Below are 18853 nucleotides of genomic sequence, written 5' to 3'. Positions count from 1 at the left end.
AAAAATATATATTCCTTGAATCTTAAAATTAAGAAAAATTATCATTTCACACACATTAGATGCATTATAGTCGGCTGTACCAATACATGTCACACACATTGCACCTCATAGATTACCTTTATGCTGACCTTGATGTTCATGTGACCTTGCGATAAAAATAAAAGTTTTGATTTCATGTTTCTCCTTACCTGGCAGTCCTGGAGATCCTGGAAGTCCACTTGACCCTGGTGATCCAGGAGACCCAGGCATCCCACTAAAGCCTTTCTCTCCATTAAAACCAGGTGCACCTAAAGTTGTATCAGAAACAAATGGATAAGGCTGTGTTCACACATTGTGGCCGTGGTGCGTGCTTCTTGCAAAGCATTTTTTTTGCAAGCATTTCTTGGTGCGTGTTTCTTGCAAGTATTTCTTGTAAAGCATCAACGTGTGAACAAAATCTACACTGTAAAAATAATCTCCAAAAGTTTGTTAATCTCTATTTGATTTTTTTACTTCCTAAATTTTGATAATTGGATGAATTTGACGATTTAAAAAAACACAAAATTTCCTTAATATCCTGTACACATCACTTAAAATAATTATGCGTCTTACAGGAAACGCAAGGATGGAATAAGTGTGTACAGACAAGTCCTAAAGCCTATGTTCTGTGACATCAACAGTTCATGTAACAGATACAACATATCCTGAAGCAGAAGGGAGCGCTGGTGTGATGCCCCCTTCTGTTCTACATGATGTCCTCCAGTTGCTTTATGTCCTGTCTCTGTGAACACAGTGTCCTATATTGTGGTTTAAGGGTCATGGCCATAGATAAAAATTTGTGGAGATGCTAAAGAACTGGACAGAAAGGTTCCACCCATGGAGAAAGAAGCACATGTCTATAGGTATCCATTCATCAGATGGAACCCCAAATAAAGAGTTCTTTTGGCCTTTGTTTGGCTGGTGTATGTAAATATACTGAGAAAAAAGAAAATTAAATAACATAGTACTATAGAATACGCTACTCTAGCCACCCACCACAGTCCAGCAAGAAATGTATATCAGGTAATATAACTTTTTTTAAATGGTGGTTCCCTATAGGGAACTGATGCCATTTTTTAGACATCCATTACATCTTCCATACAACACTGGGAGCTTTTACCAAGATATGTGGTCAACAGAGACAAAAACAGATGTGAACAGGAAAATTCCCATTATAGTAAATTATCCTCTGGATAACTTACTCAGGATAATCTCTGCATCGTGAAAATGGGGCTCTGGAACCAGGCACTGCAGAGGCCCATTCTGAGGTTTACTTGACTTCCGCTCCACTTATCATCTATGAGAAAGACGAAGAAAGTCCACCACGGCCCTGCAAAGCCTGCTTCCTGGATTCCTAAGCTCCGTTCTTTGGATAACTGGGGGTTATAGTATTTGGACCCCCAGTGATTGTTAAGTTATTCACCATCCTATGCATAGTCCCCTATATAACTATTTACTATTTTGTGAATAACCCTATAAATAGTTAAACAAAGGTGAACACTTTGATGCTAATTGCATAGCTTTTACACTATACTATGCTCAATATTTCATATATGTAAGTAGTATAAGATTAATCCCCAAGATTCATGTCGAACTCCATAAATTTTTTTTACTCAAAACAGGCAGAAATTTCCCTCCTTCTCAATCATTTCTATAGCCTAACACTTACCATCTTGTCCAGGTTCGCCTTTACTTCCTTTGCTTCCTAAACCACCTCCTACAACAGATCCTGGTGGACCCATAAGGCCACGTTCTCCCTGGTCTCCCTTGGCTCCAGGACCACCATTAATACCAGGTTGACCAGGAAATCCATCAAGGCCTATAACAGAATTACATAACAAAAGAAATAGAGTGACTTCTAAAATTCACACACTGACCTACTAAAGTTAAGGCTTTCGCCCCTATAACTTCCTCTCGGTTCAACCACCTAGAAACGCTGGAGACATAATATATTGAGTCTATACTGAGTAGAGATAATGAAAATATGATTCTTCTCTAGTTTGAACAGTTTACGCTCTATTATAAATGGTGGCTTCTGATAAGATGAAGAGTTTGGATGCCATCACATAGATACACCCATGTCATTATACTAACACTTGACAATAACCATGAAATCAATCCATGATTTTGGATTTAGCTGAGAAAACTCCAAATCCTTCCTTTTAATGCTAACAAGTAAATATGAGGAATCTCACATATCGCCCCATATCTTTGCTCCCATTTGCTTCCAAACTCCTTGAGCAGCACGTCCATGCTGAACTTTCCTCTCACTTAGCATCTAACTCTCTCTTCGACAACCTACAATCTGGCTTCCATCCCCACCATTCCACTGAGACTGCCCTGACCAAAATTACCAACGACTTACTTACAGCCAAAGCTAACAGACAATTCTCTATACTCCTCCTCCTAGACCTGTCCTCTGCCTTCGACACAGTTGACCACTGCCTCCTGCTACAGATCCTCTCTTCCTTTGAGGTCAAAGACCTTGCCCTATCTTGGATCTCCTCATACCTTGCCAACCGCACATTTAGCGTTTCCTACTCCCTTACTACCTCTTCACCTCGCCCCCTCTCTGTTGGAGTCCCCCAAGGCTCTGTCCTAGGACCCTTACTCTTCTCAATCTATACACTCGGCCTGGGACAACTCATAAGGTCCTATGGCTTCCAGTACCACCTATATGCCGATGACACTCAGATCTACCTCTCTGGCCCAGATGTCACCTCTCTGCTCTCCAGAATCCCAGAGTGTCTATGAGCCATATCCTCCTTCTTCTCCTCTCGCTTCCTCAAGCTCAATGTGGACAAATCTGAACTCATTATCTTTCCTCAATCATGCATATCTTCCCTACCTGATCTGTCTATCAAAATAAATGAAATCACTTTCCCCTGTCCCCAAAATCCGCTGTGTCGAAGTAACCCTTGACTCTGCCCTGTCCTTCAAACCGCACATCCAAGCTCTCGCCACCTCCTGTCGCCTCCAGCTCAAAAATATTTCCAGAATCCGTCCTTTCCTCAACCCACACTCTACCAAAATGCTCGTGCATGCCCTAATCATCTCCTGCCTCGACTACTGCAACATACCCCTCTGTGGCCTACCTTCTAACACTCTCGCACCCCTCCAGTCCATCCTTAACTCTGCTGCCCGACTAATTATTCTCTCTCCTCACTACACTCCTGCTTCCCCTCTTTGCAAATCCCTTCACTGGCTCCCAATTTCCCAGCGTATCCAGTTTAAATTACTAACACTGACCTACAAAGCCATCCATAACCTTTCTCTTCCGTATATTTTCACACTAATCTCTCAATATCTTCCCTCACGTAATCTCCGGTCCTCCCAAGACCTCCTCCTCTCCTCCATGCTTATTCGCTCCTCACTCAATCGCCTCCAAGACTTCTCCCGAATATCACCCATCCTCTGGAATTCAGTGCCCAGCACATCCGGTTATCCACTACTTTTGGATCCTTCAAAAGAAACCTGAAAACCCATCTCTTCAAAGAAGCTTACAGCCTGTAAAGACCACACGGCCACCTCAACACCATTGGAGCTACTGCAACCCTCAACCTACTGTCTCCTTCCCCATAATCCTGTAGAATGTAAGCCCACAAGGGCAGGGTCCTCTTCCCTCTTTACCAGTCTGTCATTGTTAGTTTTGTTTACTGTAAGTCATATTTGTATTTTGATGTAACCCCTTCTCATGTACAGCACCATGGAATTAATGGTGCTATATAAATAAATAATAATACTAATAATAATAAAAAATCACAAACCACAGATAGAAACTGCTGAAAACGAACTGAAAACGCAAAGGATAAATCATGACAAGTGAGAACATAGATAATTAACATCGGCCAGTGGGACATTGAGTAGGAATTTTCCATCTTGTTTTGTATATATTACCTTTGGGGCCGGGAAAACCAGGGCTGCCTGGATTACCAGGTGGTCCAGCTGGTCCAGGTGGTCCCATAACTCCTATGTCACCTTTCCCACCTATAAACAACATCAAAGAAATGATTGGTGATGACGACGACAATGATCTTACTTTCAAATAGCTGGTAGGATGTATAAATGTATGGACTGCATGATCTAATATGGATAATCCATTGGGTATACATGTGTCATAAATATATGAGCTGGAAAAGGTCTAGTATGTTCATGATTTGGCACGAATTTCACATCTATATTGTTTACCAGATTTTTGAGATTTTGAACAATTTGCCACCATCTATTTCATATGGACTTTGCCATAGATCAGGGGTGGGGAACCTCAGGCCCCAGGGCTATTTACGGCCCTCGATGAACTTTTATCAGGCCCCCCCGAGCAGATTCTCAGGGACTTGGGCAGGGAGGTGTATTTTGATTGTTACCAGCTCATTAATTTCTTGTTGCTCTGTTAGCACACACACTCAGTGTTCACTACTGAACACTGAAGGGCATGCAATGAAAGATTATGTCCTGAGACCAGTGCCAGAGTCAGGATGCACTTTGTGGGCGGAGTTTGTACGGCCCCCGAAGGACGGTATAAATATCCAAATGGCCCTTGGCAGAAAAAAAGATTCCCCACCCCTGCCATAAATCAATGATGGAGTCCAGTTGTTGGGATTCCCACAATCATGAGACCAAGCAAATACTGTTCTATGGTTTGAGAGGAAAGGTTAATGTTCCTACCCACTGACACCAACAGTTGCTTCAACAGTGAAATATCTTTACAGGTAAGAGGTAAGAATTGACGAAGCTAGATGCAGTTTTTTTTTATTTTTTTTTAAATGTAAATGAAGATGTGTGGGCAATTATTGCAATAATAGCAAATTAATAATTGTTAACTTAAAACACTAAGAACAATATTTCTTAAGTGTATGCAATAAGCTTACCTTTAATGCCTTGTACTCCATCACGGCCTGGAAACCCAGGTGGTCCTGGAGGACCTGGAAATCCACGTTCTCCAGGAAAACCAGGATTACCACGATCTCCTTGTGGACCAGGAGTGTCAAATCCTGGAGGACCAGGACTACCCTTGTCACCAGGTATACCAGTTAATCCTGGATTATAACACAATATGTTAGATACAGCAAATATGAGGGCAAAACAAGGCTACTGCAAAAAACACAGTTAACAAGTACAGTATATAAAATTATTAACATTTTAATTGAATATTGTCAATATGACAACAGAAAAACAGGCAGGATATAGTGAAAAATATATGTAACACATTCAGAATCCTGGTGGTCTACTCCTGATTAGGGTATTCCAAGTTAGATCTATTTTAGATATCTATTAGCACAAATTAAAACAACAATGTTCAATGTTACATACTGAATAAGTATATTTGCTTAATGTTCTTAAAGCCAAACTTCACGCAAAACCTCAAGGTTCAGCTCACTATTTCACTCGCTTCCCCATCTTCTACTATATCATATTCTGATTGAGGTCCAGCAAGCTAAAAGATGTTTAGTGACTTCCATCAACACTAACTACTCATCAAGAGTGAATGCAAAAAAAGATCAAGATAAGCAATACAACAAGTGATAAAATCATTACTATGAGCACGACCAATAATAAGGGCCCTTGCCTGGCTGTGAGCAACCTGCTGGAAAATGGCCTTGATGGAAAATGTCCATCCGTTCCATGCCAACACATTTTCAAACCAAGAACTGCTTGCAAGTGGTTCTCTAGAAGAGTAAGACGCTTTGATAAGGTGCGATGCAATGAGCTATCATCATTTTCTAATGGGGCATATACTGTAGACACCCTGCTTCTAGGAAAGAAAAGAGCCATTAATACCACACCCTAAGTAATACTATATGTCCCGCATTGCCCCACAGCCCACAGTCATTATAGGACTCTACGTACCATAAAGCCTATATCCAAAAAGGCTCTTCAGAGATGAAGAGGACAGGATTTACCCTTTAGAAGGCTATGCCACATGACTTAGAGTAAAAAACAAAACCAGAAACTCCATTTGCAGACACATGTTTTGTGATCTTTTCCCCTTATAAGTGCAGGACAGGAGAATTGGTTTGGCTGGGTGATAGGCCTATAATAGGTAGTCTAAGGGGTAAAGTTTCTCTATGTGGAGATCGCCAAGTTGGCGTACACCTATAGGCCATGTAATGCTGCCCTGGTAATTTAAATATAAAAGTAGCCTTTTCAGAAAGGAAGGAGATGGGAACTCCAGTGCCACCTATTGGATGTAGCTATCCTAAAAGTCAACATCGACCCTATAAATAGGCTGTCCGCTACTCGGCAACCCAGTCTCAGTCAGCATGTTTGCACCAGTAAAACATCACTTATACTCACCTCCGGTGCCAATGCTGTCCCAGCAGTGTCAGAACTCGCTCTCCCGAGGCTTGCATGAAATTGTTATGTAATGTGACCCCTGTGTCCAATCGGCGCTGGCTTCATTTTCCCCGCCTTTGGACATATCAGACATCAACAGGAAGTGAATGACCAGCTAAAGCTCTCAATTTCTCTTCATGTCTCGTTCTCAAACAAGGCCTGGGAGAGCAAAAGCGGACACCACTGGAACAGCACCGGCGGTGAGTATAGGAGTTGTTATTTCACTGATGCAGACATGCTGATTGAGACGGGGCTGTCCAAGTAGTGGACAACCCCATTAAAGGGCCTTGCCATATAGCTTAAGGACGGAGGACAAGAAGCAAATACCAGAAACTCCATTTACCTCTTAAACTCCCCTGTCAGAAGTATCTCACCCAGCCAAACCAGTTCTCCTGTTTTGCACTGATGAGAGGCATACAGCCTATGTGCCATATGCATGATGATTTAAGTATTTCATCTTTGTTTCGCTAGGGACAGCTGATGCAGCTTTACATTGAGTGTACCTAGGAATTAATCTCCATTATCTCAGGAGTTTGTTGATGATTATCTGATATTGCAATATGGTAACTGAGGATAACTGCAGCCACACTTTTCTAAACGTGAAGTGGGCTTTAAGAAACTATGAAAGTAATGAACATAACTTTATTCTACTTTGTGCTAATACATGTGTAAAATACTGCCTAAATGATATTTTATATAGCATGTCACACAATAAATGTGACCTTTATTATCTCATGTAAATGAAGAATGGAGATGTCACACCTGTCATTGCCACCTTTAGTTCCTCTGTTATTACAGAGGCTCCAGGAATACAGTATTACCTTGGCACATAACACTTATATAATGTTGTGTAAAACACAAAAAGAAAACAATTTTTTTTTTTTTTTAAATATCTAAGTTTTAAGGTTGGCAAGAAACCAGCATTAGTGCACCCTACCAATTTATTCACTGACTGATAAACGTCAATCCTCTACTTGTAAATGGGTTATTAGAGAACAGCTATAGAATGAGCTGGGACTGGAGGAGCAACCACAGTACCTGGTGGACCTTGGTCACAAGTCAGCAGGTTTAGGATCATCAGGAGGCATCAAGCAGAAATGAGTTGCAAATAATGTAGTCAGGAAGAAGTTAGGTTAGGATAAAAAAAAAACGAAGCACACACATGTTAGGAAAAAGACTAATAGTTAATTAAAGAATGGGAAATTAAAAGTTAAACAAAGGCACAACCTCCATAACATACAAAATACCAACGTCTTCCCTATATACATATGCTCTGGCTTGTATGTGTAGTCATCATATCGTGTATTATTTAATAGATCTGTGCCTTTCTAGTTTTATCACTTTATAGGGAGTTTGTTAGAAAGTTTATGTCTACAGGGTCAGATAGGGGGCTTTAAGGCATGTTTAATTACACAAATGAGGTCAGCTATTGACTTAGAAATGTAAAGAAAATCAACTTTCATTATGTCAATCAGCTGCCAATTGCCCGGTAGGCTTTCCTAGTCCTGGCAACTGTTCCAGACCTACCTTGTACAGCGTCACTTTGTTCTGTACGGTTCACCACATGTATCTTACTTTCTAATATGTGCAACACGTCAGTGAGCCCGATGCCCACGAGAGTGAAAGTACGCACACGTGCTACGCTGGGATCACACAACAAGTGTATGAGTTCTGAGCAGAACACTATGACCTTTCACAGTGGTGCAGTTCTCCTTCAAAGTCAAGAGGAGATATCCGACAAGGTTTAGCCAGAAGATCCCAAGCATTTGCCAGGGCTTTAACCGCCCTTGTGGCACTTGCCAGCTCATTTACATAGTTTAGTGTCTCAGTGTTCCTAAATCAGTTTTCTGCCCCACAGGTGTATTATGTCTTAAAGTCTCTATCCAATGCCTTAGATGTTATATTTGACAATCTACAATGGAATTCTTGTGTCCGCTCCAAATTTCTGCTGCACAAAATAAGATAATGTTTTCAGTGTATTTCTATCATACATAAGTATGAGGATAACTTAATCTCGCATGCACTGTATTTCATATATGTATATAAAGACATACAGTATAGCCTGACATCTTAGACTAGATTCCATCTCGCGTTAAAGGGCATTTAAAAAAAGCATTTTCTGAGCACATGGCTGCTCCCTTCCAGTAGTAAATTGCAAAGCGTCTCTCCATATAACTGAACCACATGAACCGCACCTGGATGGCAGTGCCAGAAGGTGCTACAGTGCCCTACAGCATGCTGCCATCCCCATTTCCACCAGACATGGGGGCTCCAGCAGTCAGACCTCTACAAATAAGAAAGCAAAAACAACTACAAGTGATATGATCTTGTTTGCTTTCATGAGAACACCCTTTTTTAAACACCCTTTATCCCTAACCTACCAATGCATGGCGTCTAGTCCACGTTGTATATTTATATATTCATATGTTGTAAGATCTTGATCTGGTATATGAAATACAATGCAGCTTCCGTCATCTGAACACTTCTTTTATGCTTCAGTTCAGTTTACTGTCTATATATCGGACAGGCGTCCATATTAAAGTGCTCAGGGCAGGTCATTGAAGGAAAACTATTACAGTAAATGCATAAAGCTATGAGCTCTTTTTAGATACAAGGGGTTACTGACATTTTGGTTTTGTAGTGCTACCTCATGTAGATGATGATGTGGAACAACACAATTTACTGTGTTTTGTGGAATTGGAAATAACTGTGACATACAGTGCCTTGCGAAAGTATTCGGCCCCCTGGAACTTTTCAACCTTTTCCCACATATCATGCTTCAAACATAAAGATACCAAACGTAAATTGTTGGTGAAGAATCAACAACAAGTGGAACACAATTGTGAAGTTGAACGAAATTTATTGTTTATTTTAAATTTTTGTGGAAATTCAAAAACTGAAAAGTGGGGCGTGCAATATTGTTCGGCTCCTTTATTTTCAGTGCAGCAAACTCACTCCAGAAGTTCATTGTGGATCTCTGAATGATCCAATGTTGTCCTAAATGCCTAATGATGATAAATATAATCCACCTGTGTGTAATTATGTCTCCGTATAAATGCACCTGCTCTGTGATAGTCTCAGGATTCTCTTTGAAGCACAGAGGGCATCATGAAGACCAAGGAACACAACAGACAGGTCCGCGATACTGTTGTGGAGAAGTTTAAAGCCGGATTTGGATACAAAATAATTTTCAAAACTTTAAACATCCCAAGGAGCACTGTGCAAGTGATCATATTGAAATGGAAGGAGTATCATACCACTGCAAATCTACCAAGACCCGGCCGTCCCTCTAAACTTTCATCTCAAACAAGGAGAAGACTAATCAGAGATGCAGCCAAGAGGCCCATGATCACTCTGGATGAACTGCAGAGATCTATAGCTGAGGTGGGACAGTCTGTTCATAGGACAACAATCAGTCATACACTGCACAAATCTGGCCTTTATGGAAGAGTGGCAAGAAGAAAACCATTTCTCAAAGATATCCATAAAAAGTGTCGTTTAAAGTTTGCAACAAGCCACCTGGGAGACACACCAAACATTTAGAAGAAGGTGCTCTGGTCAGATGAAACCAAAATCGAATTTTTTGGCAACAATGCCATACGATATGTTTGGCATAAAGGCAACACAGCTCATCACCCTGAACACACCATCCCCACTGTCAAACATGGTGGTGGCAGCATCATGGTTTGGGCCTATTTTCTTCAGCAGGGACAGGGAAGTTGGTTAAAATTGATGGGAAGATGGATGGAGCCAAATACAGGACAATTCTTGAATAAAACCTGTTGGAGTTTGCAAAAGACCTGAGACTGGGACAGAGATTTGTCTTCCAACAAGACAATGATCCCAAACATAAAGCAAAATCTACAATGGAATGGTTCACAAATAAATGTATCCTGGTGTTAGAATGGCCAAGTCAAAGTCCAGACCTCAATCCAATCGAGAATCTGTGGAAAGAGCTGAAACTGCTGTTCACAAACGATCTCCATCAAACCTCACTGAGCTCGAGCTGTTTGCCAAGGAAGAATGGGCAAGAATTTCAGTCTCTTCATGTACAAAACTGATAGAGACATACCCCAAGCGACTTGCAGCTGTAATTGCAGCAAAAGGTGGCGCAACAAAGTATTAAGTTAAAGGGGCTGAATAATATTGCACGCCGCACTTTTCGGTTTTTGAATTTCCACAAAAATTTAAAATAACCAATAAATTTCGTTCAGCTTCACAACTGTGTTCTACTTGTTGTTGATTCTTCACCAAAAATTTACATTTGGTATCTTTATGTTGAAGCATGATATGTGGGAAAAGGTTGAAAAGTTCCAGGGAGCCGAATACTTTCGCAAGGGACTGTATGCGGTTTATTGAGTGTTCTCCACTGGTACTAATGGTACATCCCACAGGGGGGACAATGAATGGGACAATATGTGAACACTCCCATCAGGACACGTCTTATATGTAGTTTTTCTTAAGGCCCCGTCTCACATAGCGAGATCGCTAGCGAGATCGCTGCTGAGTCACAAGTTTTGTGACGCAACAGCGACCTCCATAGCGATCTCGCTATGTGTGACACGTACCAGCGATCAGGCCCCTGCTGCGAGATCGCTGGTCGTGTCGGAATGGCCTGGACCTTTTTTTGGTCGTTGAGGCCCCGCTGACATCGCTGAATCGGTGTGTGTGACACCGATCCAGCGATGTCTTCACTGGTAACCAGGGTAAACATCGGGTTACTAAGCGCAGGGCCATGCTTAGTAACCCGATGTTTACCCTGGTTACCAAAAAAAACAAACAGTACATACTCGCCTTTCGGTGTCCAGGTCCCTTGCCGTCTGCTTCCTGCTCTGACTGAGCCGCCGTACAGTGAGAAGTGAGAGCACAGCGGTGACGTCACTGCTGCTCTCACTTCTCACTGTACGGCCGGATCTCAGTCAGAGCAGGAAGCAGACGGCAGGGGACCTGGACACCGAAAGGCGAGTATGTACTGTTTGTTTTTTTTGGTAACCAGGGTAAACATCGGGTTACTAAGCGCGGCCCTGCGCTTAGTAACCCGATGTTTACCCTGGTTACCCAGGTGCTGCAGGGGGACTTCGGCATCGTTGAAGACAGTTTCAACGATGCCGAAGTCGTTCCCCTGATCGTTGGTCGCTGGAGAGAGCGGTCTGTGTGACAGCTCCCCAGCGACCACACAGCGACTTACCAACGATCACGGCCAGGTCGTATCGCTGGTCGTGATCGTTGGTAAATCGCTTAGTGAGACGGGGCCTTTAGTCTCTAGTTCCTGATTACCGCTGAGCTAACAAACAGAGCCATGTAACAGCAGGATAGCCACTTGTCTGAATTATTTCCTATTAGTATGTACGACTCTAACCTACGGCACTGGTATAATATAGTATCACGTATTTTCTCTCTTCTACAAGTAAATACTGCACCCTCATCCTGCATAATGGATATATGTGATTTACAAAAGGTGATGACATGCATATAATTAATTAGTACTAGGTATAGACAAAATACATAAATAAAAACACTGCCATGTTTCAGACCAAAGATAGGTGTAGCATCAATATTTACTTGTCAACATTATCACAAACCATATGTGAGATGTCCTGAAGCGTCATAAAGAATGGTACGGCTCATTCAGGTATTGCACCAATTGTAAATTGGACTAGACACTAATTCAACTATAAACGTAAAGTAATCTAGAGGGTCACATAATAGATGTGTATTAGGTGCATGTCGCTAACATACTCTGCTATGTACACTATTTAGCATTTCCAGCAAGATCATTTGGCTGTGAGCACTGGCGCCATTTGTAGTGTCCGGATCTTAGGACATATTCTCTAACAAAGCCCCCAACTATAACATCCATAAAAGTACTGTTCTTCTTTTATGGACCAAAGGGACCTTCCCCCCCCCCCCACCCCCAAGCTCCAGGGCCATGGTGCGACTGCAAATCCTGCACCCAAATATAGATGCACCCCTAGAAATGGGTTCCTAAACACAGCCACAGATAAGAAGGCCATAATGGTCATAGGCCAACACATTTCTATAAGGGAGCAGTCAGACAGCCATACAAATCGGACCAACATCAGACTGGCCGGAGACTCTCCTGACCCAAGCGTGACGAGTCCGACTTCATCAATTTCTATGCAGCTGTCACACTCGGGTCAGGAGAGCCGCCAGCCAGTCCATGCACTGCGCTGTGATCTCGGTCCAATTTATGCGGCCGTCTGACTGCGCCCTAAGACATCCTTTCCCCAGTCTCCATACTGTAACAGATAAACAATAGATGGCAGTGTTTTTATAATAAAACAAAGCGGATCTGGCGACACATTTCACAATAGAAATTGAATGCAGCGTTAAATACATCTCTTAGACCTGATGAGGCTGGTGTGCGCACTTTGAAAATGGCTTTATAATTGTGATGTTAGATGAGCATTTGAAGAGTTTTATAAAATGCTCGTTTCAATTTTACTTTTACAAAATTATGAGACCGTTCTAACATAGCTTTTTCAAAGTCAGTACACCAGTCTCACCAGGTGTCCATTTATTATTATTTACAGTCTGTGTTGTGAAATCTGGTGACAGATCCCCTTTAAAAATTAAGATAGATAAAGATTAGATAGTGAAATTAGTTATATGCACTATATTAATCATCTAACCCCTACATTAATCATGCATTATATTAAATTACCAGCATGCAGTTAGTAGAAATCGTTCACAAAGCAAATTCATCCAGCCAGTGAATGCAGTATAGCAGGGTGCGTGATGGAGGAATGCAGTGTGTCCAGTGCACAGCGATCAGACTCGTGCTCTTCATACCATGGCATTGTGTGCAGGGTGACACTGTGCCTGCAGCTTATGCACATGGTGTCGCGCCCTCGCATAAAGATGGTGGCTGGGAAATATAAGATACGGTAGATCCTTAAAAGTGCTCAGTTAACAGCGGTGTGGCAAACACGGGAACTTGGCTTTCAGTGTTCATTAGTATACATAACAGGTGTGATAAGATATGGAAAAGCTTATATAATAACAGGATGTAGAAAGCACAAATACAAACCACAGCAACCATTAACGTTCTCCTTACTTAAGGATAGCTATAGAGCGGACATGTGGTTCTGCAATGGTTCCTGAAGATTAAACTATATTTAGGCTACCTACAGCTCTGTCACTAAATAAGCAATTTAAAGGGGCTGGGTCACCTATAAAGTGGCGATTGTCACAGTTTATAAGAAACATTTAAAATATAAGATATTCTACATATTTGCATGACATCAGGGTTAGTTCGCACTTGCTTGTCTGTTCCGTTTTTAGAGAAAGAAAGTAAGAAAAAATGGATCCTTTACATATCTGATGCAAGTAAATGGGACCTCATTGATTATTATAGGGTCTCTCTGAGTCCAGTTGTGTTCCAGATTTTAGAATGGAAGAAAACAATCTACATGTTGTGCTTTTTGATCTGTTCCGAAGAAAAAAAACGATGTATAACAGAACCCAGAGGGACCACATAATAATCCGTGAGGCTATTCTGCTTTTGTTTGCATCATTCATGAAATGGATCCACTTTTGACATTATTCCTTTTGTCTGGTCCTAAAATTGGAAGACACTAATGGACTCTTAAAAGTGGAAATGTGAACAAAGCCATATCTTACTATTGCCAGTAGGGACCAATAAAATGCATGTGAAATACCAAAGGTGAAAGTCATCCCTTTATAGTGCCATTACAGTGCTAGTATTTGCCTGGTGTTGGGGTTTGGCCCTCTATTCTAGGTCCCGATTACATAGGCTATCTTTACAGTGCCTTGGACCTACTTTATAAATGAACATGTACTAAAGATCAGCTCACCACTAGTTTGCCGAGGACTCTCAGGTTGTACAAACATCTGCCTGAATCCACAGACTTTTCTATCCCAAACATAGAAAAAGTCCAACAATGCAGAGATGATACCATAACACTTAATGGGAATCTGTCAGCAGGTTTTGCCACATAATCTGACAGCAGCATAATATAGAGACAGCGTTGTGTCACTTACTGGGCTACTTGCTTTAGCTTTGATAAAAATCAGTGTTTTATCAGCAGGAGATTATCACTATAGGACTAGTAAACCTATTGCTATGTAGTCCTCCATATTCATGAGCTTTGTATAACCCCACCCCAGCCACTTATTGGCAGCTTTCTGTGTACACTGTACACCTAGTGGCCAATCAGTGGTGTGGGCGGGGTTATACAGAGCTCAGCATTCAGAGAATCGGTAGATCTGCAGCAGATAAAAAAGGGATTTCATCAAAATGACAGCAAGCAGCTCAGTAAGTGTCACATCACTGTGATCAGGGTCCCTGTCCCTATATTATGCTGATCTCAGATTACACAGCAAAAACCTGGTGAAAGATTCCCTTTAACTTTGATCCCATCGTATTTAAAGCACCACTCAATTGGGTGTTATATTTATTTCAGCTCTGGAGAGGTGCTACTAATGTAAAGTCCCTGGCCCTACTCTTATACTTAACAGCCGACATATTCAGCTGTTACTAGCGCCACTCAGGTCCCGATCCACCACCTTGTGCCCACAACTTCTGACTGACTGTATGTCAGAGGTAATGGTCACAAGCTCTAAGTCTATGAGGACCTCGCTCTGCTCCCACAAACTTATTGGGTATTGATTTCCAGCTAGCCCAGCAAACACTGGAGTGATCCGGTAGGTCACAGCCTGCAGAAGACCAACCGGAGCGGCGCCGATAACAGATGAAGAAGGAGGCTGGTGGGTTTAATACTGGGGAAAGGGAGCCTTGATTAATTATACCACTCCAACGGTAACATGAAAATAAACTAAAAAAACTCTGAAGCGGTGACTGAAAGTAAACTACGTGAGCTCATGAACTGGCTGGACTTTTAGATTCTCTATTTTAACCATGATGGAATAAAAGTTAAGTCTTATGAGATCATCTCTGCATTACTGGACTTTTATATGTTTGAGATTCATTTATAAATGTTGAAAATCCTGATCCCTTTATTATAATTTGTATCCTTACATAGTTTAGATTCTATTGACTTTTTTTAATTTTTAACATTATTTTCTCATTTTAGTACTATGTGACAAGGCCCCTTTAAATGAAGCAGCTGAAAAACAGATTTTCATAAAATGGATAATGTTTTGTTATTCAATTAAATAATAAAGAGATGTGAATTCATTCATAACATTTGCATTTCTCTAAGGGCATATGCAATAACACTACACTACAGTAACATACATGCACTGGTGTGTTTGTCTTTATATCACCCGCATTGAACATTTAAGAAAAAACTATGAGTGCAAATCAGTCATCAAACTGTGTTTCTACTTGCAGCCATGACTGAAATTACTTCTCACCTAACGCTAGCAAAGAGACCATAGAGAACATGTGCCTTACCTGGGGGGCCAGCTGGTCCAGGAAGTCCTGGAGGGCCAGGAGGACCTTGACCACCAGAACCTGGAAGTCCAGGTGAACCTGGTTGGCCAGGAAGTCCATTCTGACCAGAGTCACCTAGGATTAAAATAAAATAAAAACAGTTTCTATCATTATCAACCAACAAGGTTTGCTGCATAAAAAACGCACTTAACAGATTTAATGGAATTAGGAAAACATGTTTTCTTTCCTCCAAAAACAATGCAGTGGAATGAAACCCAGCTATCTTTAGATAATGTTTTCTGCAACAGCAATGCTCATGGCTGGGCAGTAATAAAGCTGAGGGGTTCTAGGTCTTTTCATATTTTAATAATAATAGTTTTATTTATATAGCACCAACATTTTACAATTTCACAGTTTCAGATGCTACTAGGGCACTTTATACAAAATAATAGCCCAGCTCTGTTAATGCTCATTGTGCATATATTAATGAACCCAACCTTGGAAAAATATTGAAAAAGAATGAGAAGTGATTTATGAACACTGTGGGGATTCATTGGCGGTATTTCTATTATTACAAATCCTGCAAACCCTGGTGTCAATGAGTTCAACACAAGGCTACCTCTATATTAGGAAAGCTTCACGCATCAATTGTAAGATTCACAGGTATAAAATATATGAAATATCTCTATGCACCATTTTGTAAATTGTTGAATGTGTACGGTATAACAAAGTCCCTTCCAACTCTACCATTCTATGATTCTATTCTGTCTGGGATGATTTAGTGAATCCTGCTTTGAGTAGGGGGTTGGACCAGATGACCCAGGAGATCCCTTCCAACTCTAACATTCTAGGAGTCTAGAACAAAAAAGTCTGAATACAGTTTCACTAATCACAGGGATGTCACCTGATTTGAAGGCAGTATGTTAATGAAGGATAATCAGGATGGGGAATAAAGTGCTAATTAGGAAAAGATATGGCACCATGATGCTTTGCACACATACTGGAGGGAAAGATGACACTGATCTAAACAGTTATTTGATCATTAGGTGAGACATAGCATCTATAGGTTGGAGGGGAGTGCATAGCTGGCATCTACGTAGACTAATAGAATCTTACTAAGGATATTATTGTTGTGTGATATTCTTATCATGTGATATTGGTGTCGTCAATAATAATATTTATTCATTGAGTTGTTGCATGATTGTGTCATTTAATATTTATTTTGGCCATGATAATAGTATTTCTTACATGTTTTTTTGTAAGTATGCTATCCATTACTTTGTGGATAGATCACGGACCCATTACAATGAAGGTGCCTTTTCGCATGTTTTTTTTCTTTGCAAACCGATTGTCCGCAAAAACAAATTGGAGACATGTCCTACTTTGATCCATGTTTTATTTTCAATGGTATAATGAATGGTGTCACTGAAAACTACAATATGTTCTGCAAAAAAAAAAGCCTGGCTATGTTGATGGAAAAATAATAAAGTTATTGCTCTTGGTAGAAGGTTCAAGAAAGGGAAATCGCCTGGTGGGGAAGGGGTTAAAGGCATTATTGCTGGTGCTGATGACTCCACCACACCTCTACCCAGCTGAAAAAAGTGGACTGGCTGCATGTTGTAAGTCAGGCACTCATGCTCCCTCTGCAATGCTCAGTCTACATAATTACTGCATGCAGCGGCTAATGGATTCCCATAAAAATTGTACAGCCTTTGACCAATGCATGCGGGCATCGCTTGGGCCTCATGCTGCTGCCGCATAGTAGGAAGCCATCTCTTTTCCATGACCATATGGTTAATTCCCCACAACACAAAATATCATCAACTATTAAATACAAAAAAATGTTGGGCCCCTTGTCTTGGTACAAAGTAGCAGTTTGGGGTGCCTTAATAGTACATGTTCTCAAGTTGAACCCTTGTGCTTTGTCTTTGGACCATCCCCAACCCACTATCCCTGATATACCTTTTGGTCCAGGAGATCCATCAAAACCAGCTCTTCCTGGAGACCCTGGCATGCCTGGGAAACCAGAATCTCCTTTTGGTCCTTGAAATCCTTTTAATCCAGGAGAACCTGGCTGACCTTGAGGTCCAGGTAATCCAAATCCAGGTTCACCCTTTAATTTAAAACAAAATATAATTACCATGCAAAGTTTTCGGAAACTGAATTTTGAAAACTGAAGGTGGAAATAAGAGTCTGGTATTTTGTTTAAAGAACAGGCATCTATTAAAGTCTGATCTTCACAACACATCTGTGAAAGCGTATTATGGTAAGAACAAAAGAGATTTCTGAGGACGTCAGAAAATTTGTTGCTGCTCATCAGGCTGGAAAGGGATACAAAACTATCTCTTAAGGGTATGTGCACACGCTGCGGATCTGCAGCTATTTTCCATGAGTTTACAGTACCATGTAAACCTATGGAAAGCAAAATCCGCAGTGCACATGCTGCGGAAAAAACTGAGCGGAAACGCAGCGGTTTACATTCTGCAGCATGTCAATTCTTTGTGCGGATTCCGCTGCGGTTTACACCTGCACCATAATAGGAATCCACAGGTGTAAAACTGCAGGTGGAATCTGCACAAAAATCGCGGTAAATCCGCGGTAATCCCGCAGTAAATCCGCAGGTAATCCGCAGTGTGGTTTACCTGCGGATTTACAAAAACAGGTGCGGAAAAATCCGCAGACATCCCAGCTACATGTGCACAAGAGTTTCAACCAATCCACAGGCACAGAGATACTTCAAGACCATTATTACCCTTCACAGATTAGGTCGACTATCAAAGATCACTCCAAGAGCAAGGTGTGTAAAAGTCCGCGAGGCTACAAACAACCCAAGGTAAATTCTGAGAAACTAAAGGCCTACCAACTCATACTAGTTCACGTTCATGAGTCTAGTGTCAGGGGGACACTGAACAACACTGGTGTGCATGACCACTGCTTTCCAAAATGTATACTCCTGCCCATCTAAAGTTTGCTAAAGACCACTTGGGCAAGCTATAAGGCTACTAATGGAACAATGTTTTTTATCCAATTGAGACCAAAATGGAGTATATCCCCCATGTTCCAAATTATTATGCAAATTATATCTTTCTCGGAGTTTCCTAAATGGTCGGTGCAAATGACAGT

The 18853-nt window shown here is 41.2% G+C and overlaps 1 protein-coding gene across 1 annotated transcript in view; it reads right to left on the bottom strand.

Annotated features, from left to right (window-relative positions):
• The window catches only part of COL4A5 (collagen type IV alpha 5 chain), a 254829-nt gene that overhangs the window by 41724 nt on the left and 194252 nt on the right, over positions 1-18853 (bottom strand). Inside the window, exons 29-34 of the mRNA XM_077285140.1 lie at positions 17693-17843; positions 15752-15865; positions 4887-5054; positions 3916-4005; positions 1688-1837; positions 189-287 (exon numbers count right to left, since the gene is read on the bottom strand). Coding sequence (XP_077141255.1) covers positions 189-287; positions 1688-1837; positions 3916-4005; positions 4887-5054; positions 15752-15865; positions 17693-17843 — 772 coding nt within the window. The remainder of the gene's footprint in view (positions 1-188; positions 288-1687; positions 1838-3915; positions 4006-4886; positions 5055-15751; positions 15866-17692; positions 17844-18853) is intronic.

The sequence above is a fragment of the Ranitomeya variabilis genome, chromosome 2 (genome assembly GCF_051348905.1).
Source record: "Ranitomeya variabilis isolate aRanVar5 chromosome 2, aRanVar5.hap1, whole genome shotgun sequence".
Lineage (NCBI taxonomy): Eukaryota > Metazoa > Chordata > Amphibia > Anura > Dendrobatidae > Ranitomeya > Ranitomeya variabilis.
This window is presented reverse-complemented; position numbering and strand designations above follow the sequence as displayed.